The sequence below is a fragment of the Eumetopias jubatus genome, unplaced genomic scaffold (assembly GCF_037043125.1).
Source record: "Eumetopias jubatus isolate StellerSeaLion01/CBP00866 unplaced genomic scaffold, mEumJub1_p1.0 scaffold_5, whole genome shotgun sequence".
NCBI classification, from domain to species: domain Eukaryota; kingdom Metazoa; phylum Chordata; class Mammalia; order Carnivora; family Otariidae; genus Eumetopias; species Eumetopias jubatus.
In genome coordinates, this window is record NW_028274811.1 from 108,282,799 (window position 1) to 108,300,070 (window position 17,272).

The following is a 17,272-nucleotide window of genomic DNA, read 5'->3' on the forward strand; positions in this document are numbered from 1 at the left end:
CTTGGGATCGAGCCCTGCGTCGGGAATCTGCTTCTCCCTCTCCTGCTGCCCCTGCTTATGGTCTCCTTCTCTCGCTCACACTCTCTCTCAAATAAATAAAATCTTAAAAAAAAACAAAAAACTTCCTACAAAGTGAGACATTTTATATCAAGCCAACTTGGGGGATATGGAGACAAGAGTTTGAGATGCTTCTAGTCACTGATTGCAAATGACTATCTTCTACAGTCAGCAATTAACAGCTATGAAAGACCAAACCTTCATGCCAGTGGTTAAAAAGAAATCTTTATTTTACAAAATTAAAAACATAAATAATATTTACAAGCATCTTAAATACCAGCTTATAATACTTGACATTTTCGAATCATTTGAAATTGAGTTTTCCGTAAGCTTTTAAAATGCAAGACTATTCATCCACTTCAGTGAGTTACCAGTTTCATTTCCACAATTTCGAAGGGGTTTTTGGTTTTTCTAAATTGTCCATACTGTAGTCATTCAAAAAACAATACAATGTACTTTTTAAATGACTAGTTAAAAAAAAAAAAATCACAGTCCTGAGCTTCCTACCCCACTTGTGGGATATTACTCCAAGAGAACTCTAACCAAATTCCTTACTGCCCTGTTTACATGTACCACTATTAACTTTTTAAAGACTCTTAAAGACTCATCACATTCCTGGTACTCATGTAACCAGTCTCCCTAACTTCTCAGGTTCGCTGAAAGGAAAAGCAGGGAGAACAAAGAGACGTGGAAAAACACAGATGACCATCTGAAATCACATTACTGAAAATATAAACTTACGGTCCAAAATTCTGATCTTATTTCATTCAGGAACAAATCCAAGATACTTTATTATGTTAAAACTTAAAATGATTTCAAATGATTGACATGTGACAGCAAATCTCGGTGGCACAATGGAACACAGACTTAAAGACACGTAAAGTGGTTAACTTAATACCCATTCTGGAGTTCCTCATGAATAAAGGGTAGACAGATTCAGAAGAATTTTGTTTTTAATAAAAGTTTTCATTATCTGGTCTTCAAAATTTCAGCAATGAGTAATTCATTTCCGCATAATAGCACATAATTAGAGACTAACAAAATGTGAGGAAAGCAAATGTCCTAGAGAAAGTTCAAAAAAAAAAAGGAAAGAAGGAAAAGACATCTATAACCCACTTCACAAAAACACCATTTTGTTCCACTTTCCCTGGAAGCCCTCAGCTCAGCTGAGAATCACATCAAAAAGTCTTCATCCTCAGAGAGTAGCAAGATTTAAAAAGAAAAAGAATGACAACAAAGAGTTATATATATTTTTACTAGTCTGTTTCTGACTTGTCCTGGATATTTAAAAAGGTGTCAAATGAGCCATGGATGCTGGTGGCAGGAAGCAACTGGAAAGAGGCTTGGGGATGAGGAATAGGGAAGACTTGTTTACAAATTCAGAGTAAACTCCCCTCTTCTGGATCTAAAATAAAGACATCTCTTGTCTTCAATACAACAAAAGTCTTTCTGTCACCGCAGATGGTAGGTACAGTTTACTCAAAAGAAGCGTTTTCTCTTGGGGAGGAAGGTCAGTACACACAGTCAGCATATAAGCACCACTCTGGGATCAGGTCCGCCCTACAGAGCCTCGCCGCCATCACTGCTGCATGTTGTTGATGATAGCCAGGATGCTCATCTTCTCCTGGGCAGAGTCCACATCCTCATTCTGCTTCTGGGCCACTCCTGTGCCTAGGCCATAGAGCCGCCCACAGTACTTGGCATCATCAATACTGTCCTCAAAAAACAACTGCAGGACAGGACAGAGAACCCATGGTGAGAATCCCGCCAAGAGTCATGCCAAGTCTCAACACTACCACATCAGCACCTCCCAGTTATCTCAAAGCTCTGAAAATCTACCCAACTAGAAAGTAACTTCATAAATAAAGGCTCCAAACCTCTCCACTACATAGTCTTTTCATACTCCTTTCTTAATATACAGGCTCTCCTTTCTGAACAGACTTCTACTCTCCGTGAGTTCTTTTACTGCCAGGATCCATGGGCTGCTGCCGCTGTTTAGTATAGCCACCTCCATCTCCTCCCTTCTCTTTAACAAGCAGTGCAGTGCTTAAGAGCTTGGGCTCTACACTCACTGTGTGACCTTCAACTCCCCTTGAGCCATGGTTCCCTAGTTATAAAACGGGGTAACAGTAGGCTGTTACAAGTGAGATACTGGATATTACACACTTCAGCAGGGTATCTCAACCCTGGCCCTACTGGGCAAGGTAATTCCCTGCTGGGGGGCATGGAGAGGAGCTGCCCAGTGTACTGTAGTACTGTAGAATGTTTAGCGGTATCCCTGGCCAGTTGTGGGCCTCTCCTCCGCTTCTCCACATTGTGACAACCAAAAATGTCTCCAGACTTTGCCAAAGGAACCTCAGGGGAGCATGATGCCACCAACTTTGTTCTTCTTTCTCAAGAATGCTTCGGCTATTTGGGATCTTTTGTGGTTCCACACAAATTTTAAGATCATTTGTTCTATTTCTGTGAAAAATGCCACTGGAATTTTGATAGAGACTGCAATAAATCTGTAGACTGCTTTGGATAGTATGGACATTTTAAGAATATTAATTCTTCCACAGGCGCCTGGGTGGCTCAGTCGGTTAAGCGTCTGCCTCCGGCTCAGGTCATGATCCCAGGGTCGGGCTCCCTGCTCAGTGAGGAGTTTCCTTCTCCCTCTCCCTCTGGCCCTCTCTCTGCTCCTGCTCTCTCTCAAATGAGTAAAATCTTTTTAAAAAATGAATATTAATTCTTCCAATCCATGAGCACCAAATATCTTTCCACTTACTTGTGACTTCTTCAATTTCTTTCATCAATGCCTTATAGTTTTCAAGGTACAAGTTTTTTACCTCCTTGGTTAAACTTATTCCTAGGTACTTTATTGTTTTTGATGCAGTTGCAAATGAGATTGTTTCTTAATTTCTTTCTGATAGTTCATTACTAATATATAGAAACACAAGATATTTGTAACTGATTTTGTATCCTGAAATTTTACTGAATTCGTTAATTAGTTCTAAGAGCTCTTTGGTCGACTCCTTAGAGTTTTCTATGTATATCATGCCCTCTGAAAATAGTGACAGTTTTACTTCCTCCATTCCAATTTGGATCCCTTGTATTTCTTTTTCTCGCCTAATTACTCTGGCCACGACTTCCAATACTATGTTGAATAAAAGTGGCAAGAGTGGGCATGCTTGTGCTGTTCCTGATCTTAGAGGTAAACTTTGAGCTTGTCATGGAGTATGTTAGCTGCCAGACATTTGATAATTCACAGAAATTAAGCGTAAAATAAGTGAGTGTTCAAACAAATGTGTTCATATTAGAGAAATCAGAAGAAAAGCAAATCACTGCAAGAATGAGAACTGCTAAGAACACCAAGTACATGTCTAGACTTGAATATGCTGAGGAGCCTCCATTTCAGGATGTCTTTGCTTCCCCAACTACATTTAATATACTGAACATCATAACAAACAAACAACTGCTTTCAAACTTGTCATCAACTTCCGTCAGAACTACAGATTTTCAACAAATCTCAGCCCACAAAGATAACCCACCTCCTTACCTCTTTCATCCTGAAGAACGCCATTCCTGTCAGCAGCGAGTCTGAGCCTGCCTGGTGTTGCCTTCCAATTCTCTGCAAATCCAGCTGATCAGCAACTTCCTGAAGACCGCCCTGCAGATGTAAAGAAAACAAAGATAATATTTCAGACCCACCACTCCTTCACTGGAGTCAACTAAGTCCACTTTTTAGTTTAATTCTTTTGGCGATGACAAGTGGGAACAGGCCATTTACTAAGGCCTTACCCCAGCAATATTCCCTTTCTAGCCCTCCAAACAATACACTGTGTTATATTTCACTGTTCACTCCTTTCTTTTATATATCATTAATTGTGTCAGACCTCTGCCCCGTAAGCCCTAACGGCTATAAAACGAGATTGAGGATAAAAATACCAATCCAATTCTAGACAGAAAATCTCTTATGTCAACAATTTATTAGGGTGCTGAGTTCTTGAACTATCTAGGGTTAAGAACCCCTCTGAGAATCTGGTACACTACAGACCCCATGCATAACAAACTACACATACGCTTCACATTGCCAACTGTTTCACTAGGTTTGTGGGCCCTAAGTGAAGAACGCCTCCCTCAGAATAAGAGAAGCAGAAGGCTCCCTTTATGCCCGGATTAAAGACATTCACCACACAGGGTGCCTGGGTGGCTCAGTTGGTTAAGCGACTGCCTTCGGCTCAGGTCATGATCCTGGAGTCCCAGGATCGAGTCCCGCATCGGGCTCCCTGCTCAGCAGGGAGTCTTGCCTCTCCCTCTGACCTTCTTCCCTCTCATGCTCTCTCTCTACCATTCTCTCTCTCTCAATAAATAAATAAAAATCTTAAAAAAAAAAAAGACATTCACCACACAAATCCCTGTGCCAATTAGCTCTATATACACCCGCTCCAGCATAATGTTGGCACCTAGCAGGCACTGAAGAACACATAAGTAGCAATAAATAAAAAATAAATACTAATAATTTCTAAAAATAGTGATAAAGCAAAATGACAAGCCCGTTTTGTCTTTTTTTTTATTGTTAAGAAAAATATTGTGTACCTTAAGATTTTTGCAACTCTTCATCAGGTATTTCACATCATAAATGGATGGGAAAAAAAGGTTCAGAATATGAAAGAATTCATGTTCCTCTTCTGGCAAACGAGAATCCGTAAGTAACTTTACCATGTAGCCAAAATCATAGCCACTACAAGAGAGAATGAGGCAATGAGGTGAAAAAGCAGCAATTACCAGGCCCCAGAGTTCAACTGCTTCATTTCTCAAAACTTAATGGTGCTACCTTGTGAGTAACTTTCAGTCTTCCAAAGTACTTTATCCTACCATAATCTGAACTTTCCCTTAAATAACAACAAACCAGACTAATATGAGAGACATATAAGAGAACCCTAGGAGTTATAAATGTGGGTTTTATTCATCATAAACTTCAGGCCAGCCATTAAAGACCAAGAAAAAGATGATCAAGTGCTTCGATCCTCCCTACCCTCCATCATTCCACTTGGAACATACCCACTGATAGCCATGTGACGGAGCCTAGTACTGCATTAAACAAACCAGTATGAGCTCCAAAGTATTTTTTGAAAAACTGAAACATGGGCAACTTACCATTTGAACTCCATAACTGCTTCACAAGTGACCAAAAGAAGACAGCCAATAGGACTGCAGAAATAACATAAGCATTCAATTCCCTGCTCCCAAAGCAAGAGAAATACACATTATCTGGGACTGACCTATGAAATGAAAGCCATTTGACATTGTCACAGAGAACCACCCCTGATGTCATAAGCAGCTCTGCAAAGTGCAATGTGTCAATCCCCTCCTCTTCATGCTTCTGAAATTGCAGTCCAGAGTTAGCAAGGAGATCTATGGAATCCTGGGAGTACATGTCCTCTCTAAAAAAGAAGGTATTCACTTCTTAGCTGGTGGATAATCTAAGAGAAGTAATGGGCAGCAATATCAACATCATCTTATAATTACAGAACAAGTATTCTCGAAATGCTTTCATAATTTAAGAATAGATTAATTCATTCTTTCCAGTACTCCAGCAAGCATGCAAAGTAGATAATCTTATCTCTGTGGCTGATGGAAAAGTGAGATTTGCCCCCAAAAAATAAATTTCTTAATTATGAAAGAGCCACATTTCCCCATTGTTTATTTGTGTTTGTTTTTAAAGGTTTTTATTTATTTCAGAGACAGAGAAAGAGCACAAGGAGGGGGAGCAGGAGAGGGAGAAGCAGTCTCCCCCGTGAGCAGGGAGCCTGATGCAGGGCTCGATCCCAGGACCCTGGAATCATGACCTGAGCTGAAGGCAGATGCCTAACCAACTGAGCCACCCAGGCACCTCAACATTTCCCCATTGTTTACAGAAAAACAGAATCAACCAATACAAAAATATTTAGATTACCAGAAAATTTTTTAAAATGTTCTTATACTGTTACATCATAGAAATAACTGTTAATAACTCAGTTTATGTATCCTTGAAGGCTATTTTCTCTACCTACACATACACACCTCCATCCCTATATCTACACAGCACAGACCATCTTTCCAGACCAATGCTCATAGATATACCACATCCTTTGCAACTCTGGCATAATATTCCACAGCAAAGATACATCCATCAATTTAAACAGGAATATTTACAATACCATGTATTACAAAAGTAAGGAAATAAATTATGTAACTCCCTTTCCACTAGATTTCACTGTTTTTTCATTTGTTTTTCAGATAAACTTAGGACAACTCGGAAAAAGAAAAAAACAATCTTAAATTTTTTCTACTAGGGAGCCTGGGTGGCTCAGTCGTTAAACGTCTGCCTTCAGCTCAGGTCATGATCCCAAGGTCCTGGGATCGAGCCCCACATCGGGCTCTCTGCTCCGCGGGAAGCCTGCTTCTCCCTCTCCCTCTCCCCCTGCTTGCGTTCCTGCTCTCGCTGTCTCTCTGTCAAATAAATAAAATCTTTAAAAAAAAATTTTTTTTCTACTAAATTAAAACCAGTGTTGGGCGCCTGGGTGACTCAGTTGGTTAAGCGACTGCCTTCAGCTCAGGTCATGATCCTGGAGTCCCAGGATCAAGTCCCACATCGGGCTCCCTGCTCAGCAGAGAGTCTGCTTCTCCCTCTGACCCTCTTCCCTCTCATTCTATCTCTCATTCTCTCTCTCTCAAATAAATAAAATCTTTAAAAAAAAAAAAGTGTTGAATTACATTGTTTCACCTAAAACAAGCACTGTTTTAAACACATACATAAACTCTACAATAACAAACAACCCTTATTTTCCTTTGTGTATTAATTACCATTAAGGCATAAATAACAGGCTTTGGCAATGGACTAAAAAAAAAAAATGCAGTTAAAGGAAAGATCCAGATCATCACCCCAAATTATTTCTGAACCTCAAAGAAATCTCCAAAGCACATGAACAATCAAAAAATTATTCCTGAGTTATAATGCTCCTGGTGCCGTTAAATAAAGCACTACTTCAGTACTGTGGCCCACTCAGAAATACACTAAAACTACCTCATACAATCAGCAAAATGATAGTCTCTCCTAAATTTTCCCCTTAAAAAATTACATCATCCTGGGGCATCTGGGTGGCTGTCAGTTAAGCATTCAACTTTTGTCATGATCTCAGGGTCTGAGATTGAGCCCTGCACCAGGCTCTGCGCTGACTGCAGACTCCCTCTGCTCCTCCCCAACCCTCCCCCGCACGCACATGCATGCTCTCGTGCGTGCTCTCTCAAAAAAGAAAAAAAAAAATTATATCATCCTCAAAAAATTAAAAACAGAACTACCAAATGATCCAGCAATCCCACTTCTGTGTATATATCCAAAAGAATGAAAAGCACGGTTGCGAAAATGTTTGCACATCTATCTTCATAGCAGCACTACTCCCAACAGTCAAGAGGTGGAAACAACCTAAATGTCCATCAATGAATGAACAGATAAACAAAATGTGGTCTAAATATACAATGGAATATTATTCAGTCTTAAAAAGGAAGGAAATTCTGCAATATGCCACAACATGGATGAACCTTAAGGATATCATGCTAAGTGAAATACGCCAGTCACAAAATGACAAATACTGTATGATTCCACTTATATGAGGTAGCTAAAACAGTCAAATTCACAGAAACAGAAAGTAGTAATGGTGGTTCACCAAGATCTGGAGAAGAAAAAGGAGAGTTGTTCAATGGGTAGAGTGTCAGATTTACTCTACTCAGATCTGATACCCATTTTTAATTGGGTTGTCTTTTTACTGCTGACCTACAAGAGTTCTTTAAGGGGGACTTTACTTTCTGAGATTCCTTATTCCATCCTCTATTTGAATGCTGTGCCCAACCCTTACCTGGTTTCAATGGAAACAAAACTTCATATTAATAAAATCAGTTAGAAATCACAGTCTGCACAAATGTAGCGGATCTAAGAATAACACTGAGAAATGTTTCAGACACTTACGTAAGGTTAAATTTGAAGTTGAACTGCCAAGTGTTGATTCCAGAAGGGTATTCTCCCTTTTCATTTGTGAATGTAAGGCCCAGCTGGATAATTTTTAAAAGGTCAACATTGCACCGTAAAAGCTGATACTGGTAATCTATGGAACTACGAAATTCACCAATTGGTCGTACCACAACACCTGGAAATTCTGTGTCCTAGAAAAGGAAAAGGTCTCTCATCATAAGGTTTCACAAAACAGTAGATGCTGAATTGATCATTCTTAAATATTATCTTAATTTATAAAAGTTATGTGATAAGACCCAAGCTTGGGCACAAATACCTATATTAAAATACTGATCTCATTGATATCTACACAAATAGTACTAGAATCATGAAGTTTTGCGCAGCAACTTGGAGATCCTAGGCAGGATGTGAGTTAGAGTAGGTGACTAACTACAGATCAATTAAGAACATTTTACATTCATATACAGTGAATTAAAAAAAGTTTAGGTTGAGAGGCGCCTGGGTGGCTCAGTGGGTTAAGCCGCTGCCTTTGGCTCAGGTCATGACCTCAGGGTCCTGGGATCAAGCCCCACATCGGGCTGTCAGGGTCTCTGCTCAGCGGGGAGCCTGCTTCTCTCTCTCATGCCTCCTCTGTGCTCTCCCTCTCTCTCTCAAATAAATAAATAAAATATTTAAAAAAAAAAGCTTAGGTTGAGAACAATGAATGAATAAAAATATAAACAGAGGGAAATGAAACAGCCATTCAGAAAAAAAAGTAGCTACATTTACCAGGAGTAAAAAGCCTGGAACAAGATCACAGACAGTTTTAAATACAATGCTAAAGACTTACTGCTTATGAGTAACAGGGACTAAAGCAAACTAGACAGTGCACAGCTCCTCTAGAAGAGGCCCTAATATCACCATGACACACATCTGCCTCTCCAGCCACTCAGTATCAGGCAGGACTGTGAATCCTATAATGCCAGATCTTCCCATTTTTTTCCAGAGATGCCAGATATCTGGTCTTTAAAGGAGATCTCTTAATTTTTACATGCTGATAGCTAATTTTTAAAAACCATTTTTAAACACTGTCAAATTCACCACATCTGCGGGACAGATATGCCCTATGGGCTGACATAACTTCTGCCTTAAACACTATTAAACACAAAGTAACATTACAGAAAATCTAAGCTACTAGAGGTTACATCCTTCTCAGACACACTGACTACCTTGATGTTTCATAAAAGCATCACAACCTTCCACCAAGTTTAATTTACCATGGCTTTAGTATAATCCTTGCTTTCAAAAATCTCACACTGAATATCCCCTAAGTCCATAGTAGAAAGCGAGTCAAACAGAGCTGAGCTCTTTACCATGGCAATATAACTGTAACTGAGCACAATTTCTCGGATCTTCCTCATCTCTTCTTCTAGATTGCTGGCCCAGACTTCACAGATAACCTGACTGTTCTCCACAAGTGCTGCAGGCATCTTGAAGAAACTTGAGAAGTCGCTTTCAGCTGAGAGGGGGGAAACCGATGCTTGATCTGATCTAGATTCAAAAACATTATTTTAAAATCACATAAATTTACACACTGGCATAATGTCAACAAAACAAAGATTAAAAAAAATCACTTCATTAGTTTAAGCTAAAACATTAAGACTATTATATTTATCTTCATTCTCCATTTTATACGGTGGGGAAACTTGCCTTTGTCAAGACAAAGATAGACACACACACACACACACACCCCATACATACACACACAGTTCTTTAGCCCAAAGAAACTAAAATTACTTAAGAAATCTGAAGACACTGGGGTGCTGGGCTGGCTCAGTTGGTAGAACATGCAATTCCTGATCTCAGGGTTGTAAGTTTGAGACCCATGTTGGGTGTAGAGATTACTTAAAAATAAAACAGGAAGAAAGGAAGGGAGGGAGGGAGGGAGGGGAAGAAACTTTTGCCCAAGCTGCCCTTTAGCACAGAAGTGAAACCACTACCCTAAACCAGTATTTGAGCCCTTTTCAGACTATTTAAGACTAAAATAGGTCCCAGTGACCACAAATATTCCCTTATCTATGACTTTCACAACACTTTGCACAGAGACCAAATCATGGAAACATTTTTAAGGAATCACTTTAGCCAGTTTAAATGTACTGGGGCTGGGGGGGGCGCCTGGGTGGCTCAGCCGTTAAGCATCTGCCTTCGGCTCAGGTCATGATCCTGGGGTCCTGGGATCAAGCCCCACATGGGGCTCCCTGCTCAGCGGGAAGCCTGCTTCTCCCTCTTCCCCACTTGTGTTCCCTCTCTTGCTGTGTCTCTCTCTGTCAAATAAATAAATAAAATCTTTAAAAATATAAATAAATAAACAAAATAAACGTATGTACTAGGATCTCTGAAAGTCTGAAAGAATGTAGACCTAAACTCTCATACGTAAGTCTTAACAACTACATCGTGAATATGGTCATGGGACTCCTCCCTCTGCCCCCTATAAAAGGGTTAATTCTTTTTCTCCACAATCCAAAAGTCAAATATAACTAGAGGCAATTAACTAACTTAATATAGTGCCTCTTTAGACTTGTGCAAATAGATCATGAAGTTAGGGATTTAAGTGGTAAAAACCAACCCCATCTGCTAATTTGAAACTTTAACTACCACAATGAAAATAAGAATTGGAATTATTAATGTCTACTTTTAAACACATAATAATATAAAGAAACTAAGAAATTCAAGAACAGGAATAGAGAAGACGGCAAGTGTAAATAATTCAACCAGAAAGCATAATGAGTTATAGTTCATATTCTGGGAGTAAACTATGGAAGGGAACTGTATTCTGCAAGATTAAACTCAACATGATTCAGCTTCAGAGTAATGCTGTTACTATAATAATGAGATGCTTAGTTACAAAAAGACCAGAGAAGTTTATTGTAATGGCCTTTATTTAAAAAGGCAACCCCACCACATGGACCCTCAACATAAGAGTGGGCTACAGTATATAGATATATATTCAGAGGAAAATTCCTAGAAACAGTAAAATTAATCTTTACTTCCTACTTTCAAGACAGGCAAATGCAACAATAAGAATCTAGATCAAAACAAAATTGTCATTCTCAAATGTCATCATTTCTCTGAGAAAATTCTGAGAAACTGATCTTTTGGTTTGTCAGCAACCCTGAAAGATTCCATTTATTTAAGGTACCCAACACTTCAACAGATGTTTTTCTGAAATTATAGGAGACTGACTATAATTACTCTGAAACTTAAGTAGACTGTGGTAACTTCCTAACAAATGTGGGTGGACACTTTTTTTTTTTTAATTCCAGCAATTTTTTTTTTTAATTTTGTTTATTTCTTTGAGAGAGAGAGAGACAGCATGAGAAGGGGGAAGGTCAGAGGGAGAAGCAGACTCCCTGCTGAGCAGGGAGCCGGATGTGGGACTTAAGTGATCCTGGGACTCCAGGATCATGACCTGAGTCAAAGGCAGTCACTTAACCAACCGAGCCACCCAGGCGCCCTGGGTGGACACTTCTTAAAGGCAGAAACCATCTCTTCTCGTTTCAGTCCTGTACACAATGGGCACAAATTAAAGGCTTGCAAATGAACAAATAAAGAACATCCGTAAAGGGCAGAAGTTCAAACTGAGTGTGGAGTAAATTCCATGATATGACCATAATTAAGAAAATGTTTGGACTGATTAGATTCTAAACTGTGTTTAAGATTTAAGGTTTTCCCCTGCAGGAGGGCAGAAAGCCATTTCTATGCCCATTAATGTTAAATCAGCACCACTTCACTTCCTTATTTTCCTAACTTAAACAATGTACTTCCTTTTTGGTGTCATTTCAAGCACAACCATAAACTACTTTAGGGGAAGTGTGTATGACTATGGAGACATTTCCATAAAAGCAAAACAGCAAAAGGGACCCAAGCAAAAAAATGCCTTTGGTCTTGAAGCAGAAAAAAGCAGGCTTATAAAAAGAAGACAATTAGGTATTTACACTAAACCCTTAGAACCAGGCTCGCCAGCTAAGAAGCTCTTAAGGTTGTGTCTAAAAGAACTCAGGAAATAATCTGAGTAAAATATAAAAATATTTTATATATATATATAAAAGATAATAGAAACACTATTATGAATAGTCACTACAATGTCTTCAAACTTCTAAGACAGTTCACTATGAACTCATGGATTTTTTTTTTTTTTAAGACTATTTATTTGAGAGAGAATGAGAGAGCACAAGCAAGGAGAGCAGCGGGGGGGGGGGGGGCGGGGGGGCGGGCTCAATCCCAGGACCCCAGGATCAGGACCTGAGCCCAAGGCAGATGCTTAACCAACTGAGCCATCCAGGTGCCCCTGAACTCATAGATTTAAACCTAAGAAAATAAATGTTATTGGTCACCAATGGAGAATGCTAGTTAATTTATTTTTTAAAAATATGTTATCTTGTCTTTCCTATATAAATTGTACTAAGTAACTATAGAGTTGAGGGAAAGTTTCTTTTAATAGAAGTTATAAAGCTAACAAATACAGAATGATAGAATATCACTGTTTTGTAGCTCCTAAAGAATTCATAGATCTGGGCAATAATCATAATGGCATCTCTATGGAATATTCAGAAAAGGTAAATCTACAAAAGCAGAAAGTAGACTACAGCAATGGAATGGGAACAGGCATAAGGTATTTTACTGAGGTGATGGAAAGGCTACAAAACTCAACTACCTGATGACTGCACAACTCCGTAAATTTACTAAAAATCGCTGAACTCCAGTTTTATAGTATGTAAATTATACTTCAATAAAGTTGTTAAAATATCACAATGGCTGCAATAACCACATTAAGAGACAACCAGGTATTTATTATGTGCCTCCTGATGGAACACATCACCACTAAGAAATTATACTTGCCAAAAAAATCGAACTTGAGGGGCAGCTGGATGGCTCAGTTGGTTAAGTGTCCCACTCTTGATTTCACTCAGGTCATGATCTCAGAGTCCTGGGATAAACCCCTGCAGCAGGCTCTGTGCTCAGCGGGGAGTCTGCTTGGGATTCTCTGCCTCTCCCTCTGTCCTGTCCCCACTCCCTCCCCCAACTCATGCCTGGGCGGGCAGTGTTGTCGCTCACGCTCTCTCTCTAAAATAAATAAAATCTCGGGGCGCCTGGGTGGCTCAGTCGTTAGGCGTCTGCCTTCGGCTCAGGTCATGGTCCCAGGGTCCTGGGATCGAGCCCCACATCGGGCTCCCTGCTCAGCGGGAAGCCTGCTTCTCCCTCTCCCACTCCCCCTGCTTGTGTTCCCTCTCTCGCTGTGTCTCTCTCTGTCAAATAAATAAATAAAATCTTTAAAAAAATAAAAAAATAAAAAATAAATAAAATAAATAAAATCTCGGGCGCCTGGGTGGCTCAGTTGTTTAAGCGACTGCCTTCGGCTCAGGTCATGATCCTGGAGTCCCAGGATCGAGTCCCGCATCGGGCTCCCTGCTCAGCAGGGAGTCTGCTTCTCCCTCTGACTCTCCCCCTCTCATGCTCTCTATCACTCTCTCTCTCAATAAATAAATAAAAATCTTAATAAATAAATAAATAAATAAAATCTTTAAAAAAAATCTAACTTGAGGGGCATCTGGGTGGCTCAGTCGTTAAGCATCTGCCTTCAGCTCAGGTCATGATCCCGGGGTCCTGGGATTGAGCCCCACATCAGCCTCCCTGCTCAGCGGGAAGCCTGCTTCTCCCTGTACCAGTCCTCCGGCTTGTGTTCCCTCTCTCGCTGTCTCTCTCTGTCAAATAAACAAAGAAAATCTTTAAAAAAAAGGAATCTAACTTGAATCTGACCAAACCTCTAGACCAATTTACAGGAAATAAAGAGGACAGAGGAACAGGTTAAATGATACCACAGAAAGGCAATCAGCAAAATCCAGAAACTACTGTGGGAAACTACAGAATAACCCAACTTCAACAAACTGCAAGAAATAAAAGACTCTCAAGAGATTTATCAACCAATCAAAATCTATAGACCCTAATTAGATCTTTAAACAAACTGTTAGAAATTTTTTTTAAAAAGTGACATTTTCAAGACAAAAGTCTGAACAATTGCTGGTTTTGGTTTTTTGTTTGGGGTTTTTTTTACTTTTTTTGGTGTTACATTGTCATGGTTTTTTTAAAAAGAGTCCTTATCTTTTAGAGATAATGTGAAACATCTATAGTGATATGATACGAAATGTGGGGTTCTGCTTCAAAATTAACAGTGGAGAAATCTCACAACAACTTTGTACAGTGGTATCTTCCTCTACATTTTACAGATAAGAAAACTAGGGGTGCCTGGGTGGCTCAGTTGGTTAAGTGTCCGCCTTCAGCTCAGGTCATGGGATCATGCCCAGTGTCGGGCTCCCTGCTCAGCAGAGAGTCTGCTTGTCCCTCTCCCTCTGCCCCTCCCCCCAGCTCGGGCTCTCTGGCCTTCTCTCTCAAAAAAATAAATCTTAAAAAAAAAAAGAAAATTGAAATTCAGAGACATTAATTTTAAAAGGTACTATCATGACTTCCACTTCCAAGAAAATTTTTTTAAAAAGCTAAGCCACAGAGCTTAGATGGTGGTTCAGATCATGAGTCCTGGGATGGAGCCCCGCATTGTCAGGCTCCCTGCTTAGCGGGGAGTCGGCTTCTCCCTCTCCCTCTGCCCCTCCTCGCCGCTCGTGCTCTCTAATAAATAAATAAAACCTTAAAAAAAGCTAAGCTAGTTTCAAAAAGCTAACTCTTGTTACACATATTTGATAAATATGGAACACAAGTGCATACCACTGGCAAAAATATATAAGACGTCCTCACACCAAACCCTTATCTAGGAAAATTGTGGGGAAATTGCTTGCAAATCCCAAAAGGAAGTGCCACTCAAAAATTGAAAAGGAATCACAGTATGCACATCTAGCTTAGCATAAATTACTGGATATGCTAGACAAAGAGAAGAGAAATAATAATAAATGATGTCAGTTTTGCCTGCCACTTTCCACTCAGTGACCGCATGCTCCAGAAGGATCCCAAGATGGGAATCACAAACATACTGTTCTTGGTTAGTCTTCCTCCTTTTAAGCCTCTCAGTGCCAGCAGGGCACAGTACACCTCACAATATGGAAGGACTCTATCCCATTCAAATATGTTTATTTGTGCAATAATATAGCCCCTCAAGGTAAGCTACTTTTTCTGAGTTGCAACCAGAGAAACAGTAACAAGTTTGAAAGCTGAAGGAAAAACTATGCTAGATTTACTGAGAAACAGAATGTCCATCTGTAACTCTACACCTTCCTAAGGAATTTTTAAGAATAACTATGATCACAGGCAAAGTTTCCCTCACAGGCTGACATTAAACCTTGACTCCCACTTGAGCTACTCCACTCTATGAAAATGTGACTACCACACGAGCTACTCCACTCTATATGAAAGCAAAACACAAGCTCTGATACCTGCTGTTTCCCAATACTGGACTGTTCAAGAAGGAAAGGTCACATACACATTACTGAGGTCCCTGCCTTGTGCTGATCTGCAGTAAAATCTGTGCAGATCGCTCTTGCTGACCTATAGTGTAAACTTCTCCAAAACAAAGCTATTTACCCAGGAAAGCTCTAAAGAGCAACTACGAATCAAGCCAACCGAAAGCTTTCTCTGCAAGCAATCCAGAGTACCAGGTCTTGCTTAGGAAAAAAATGTTTGGTTTTTCCGGTTTTGTTTTGTTTAAGCCTAAGCTTGCAAAGAGACAATAAACATCACTTCCCTATTCTAGAGAATTGAACAAAGACTTTGCCGCGCAAGGATAAGATGGAAAAGGAAGTAGGAGCAAGTTAGAAGAAATGGCAGCAGCTTGGAAGAGGGTCCTCTCTATACACGGCCGCGGTGGCCCTCGCCGTCCTCCATCACTCCTGCCCCCAAAACAGTGTCCGAGGACAACTATCCTGGACTGAACCGCAGTTCAACCAGTTCTTAAAACCAACCATGTGGTCCGGGCAATAGCTATGGTTCATAAACACAGAACGGCAAGGAAAAGTTGTGGGGCCAAAAGAACCAAGAAGCGAGAGGCCCGCGAGGTTCCAAACTCAGGTCCTCTCCCTTACAGTCTCCCATCATCATTTTCTTCCTGTTCTGGATCACCCTCCCTCTCCAAACAACACTCATTCCGCCCCCCCTTTTATTCCCCCAAAGCAAAGATATTAAAATTACAGGTTTTCAGGCCAGAAACACCTACGTTCGAACCCAGGCCACCAACTAGCCCTGTGGCTTTGCGTAAGTTACTTAACCTTTCTGGTGCCTCAGTTTTCCTATGTTGTAAAATGGGTTCAATAATATACACCTCGGAGGACTGTAGTAGAGGTTAACAGAATGAAGCATATAAGGTGCTTTATAAAGTCCTGGCACATAACACTAGAATATTATTATTGTGTGGTAGTGGTTGGTATTATTACCACTATTCGATGGGCCTCTCTCTTTTCACACCCCCTGCCCCTCACTCACGCCCCCATTCCCCTTCTTCCCACAGGTCCCGATGGCCTCCCACACTCTCTCATCTCACGCTCCTCTCTGGCCAGCGCGAGCCCGCTTACCCTGAGCTGCTGGGCCCGCGAAGCGCGGACTGGCGGGCTGGCGGGCAGGCCCCCGGGAGCAGCGGCGGCGGCGGCGGCGGCGGCCCCTGACCCGGCGCTCTCCGCCTGCCCCGGATCCGCTCCGGGAACTGAGGGGGCCAGTGAGATGGGCGCCCTCGTGCCCAGAGCAGCCTTACGTACTGCCCACCTAAAAACCTGGCCGAACCACTCTACCCACTGGATCCTCCCGACTCGCCTGCTCCTTTAGCGTCACTCCAGACGCGCGCGCGCGCGCCTGATCATGCCTGCTCCACCCCTTCTGCGCGCCCCGGAGACTGTGCGTATTCGTCCAACCCGAGCTCGCGGGAGCAACGCGCAGGCGCAAAACCAAGAGGGCGCCCCGAAAACAGCGGGGCAGGGCGGCCTCGCAGGGCGCTTGCGGAACACGACGGGTGCTGGGCCTCGGCGCGTTAGCTGCATTGGCTCAATTCAATTAGCCACACCACGCTGTTTCGGTTCTCCTTCCGCGCGCCCAAAGGAGGGGCGTGGTCTAGAACTAGCCCCGGCTCGGGTGGGCCTGGCCCAGACGCCAAAGGCCGAGGAAGGGGCGTGGACCTTCTGACCAAATCCCCCAGATTGCAACGCCCTCTCCGCCCTGCTTTGATGGACCGTTAAAATCGTCGGCAGGAGCGGATCT

General features: G+C 41.4%; 1 protein-coding gene across 1 annotated transcript; it reads right to left on the minus strand.

Annotated features, from left to right (window-relative positions):
• Window positions 1-262: 262 nt before the first annotated feature.
• CNOT8 (CCR4-NOT transcription complex subunit 8) lies at window positions 263-16,868 on the minus strand. The gene is made up of 7 exons (XM_028106564.2): window positions 16,597-16,868; window positions 9,400-9,577; window positions 8,045-8,238; window positions 5,322-5,483; window positions 4,636-4,780; window positions 3,596-3,706; window positions 263-1,786 (listed from the first exon to the last, which is right to left on the minus strand). Exons 2-7 carry the CDS (start codon window positions 9,514-9,516, stop codon window positions 1,637-1,639), a joined length of 879 nt encoding a protein of 292 aa, XP_027962365.1. The 5' UTR covers window positions 9,517-9,577; window positions 16,597-16,868; the 3' UTR covers window positions 263-1,636.
• Between the last annotated feature and the right edge of the window lie 404 nt (window positions 16,869-17,272).

Bases quoted from the DNA above. Each gene is read 5' to 3' on its own strand.
- CNOT8 (XM_028106564.2), bottom strand. From the start codon at position 9,516: ATGCCTGCAGCACTTGTGGAGAACAGTCAGGTTATCTGTGAAGTCTGG. The intron at 4,781-5,321 runs GTCAGTCCCAGA...TCTCTCTTGTAG, and splicing joins AAATGGCTTTCATTTCATAG to TGGCTATGATTTTGGCTACA. The intron at 1,787-3,595 runs GTAAGGAGGTGG...CCTGTCCTGCAG, and splicing joins CGTTCTTCAGGATGAAAGAG to TTGTTTTTTGAGGACAGTAT.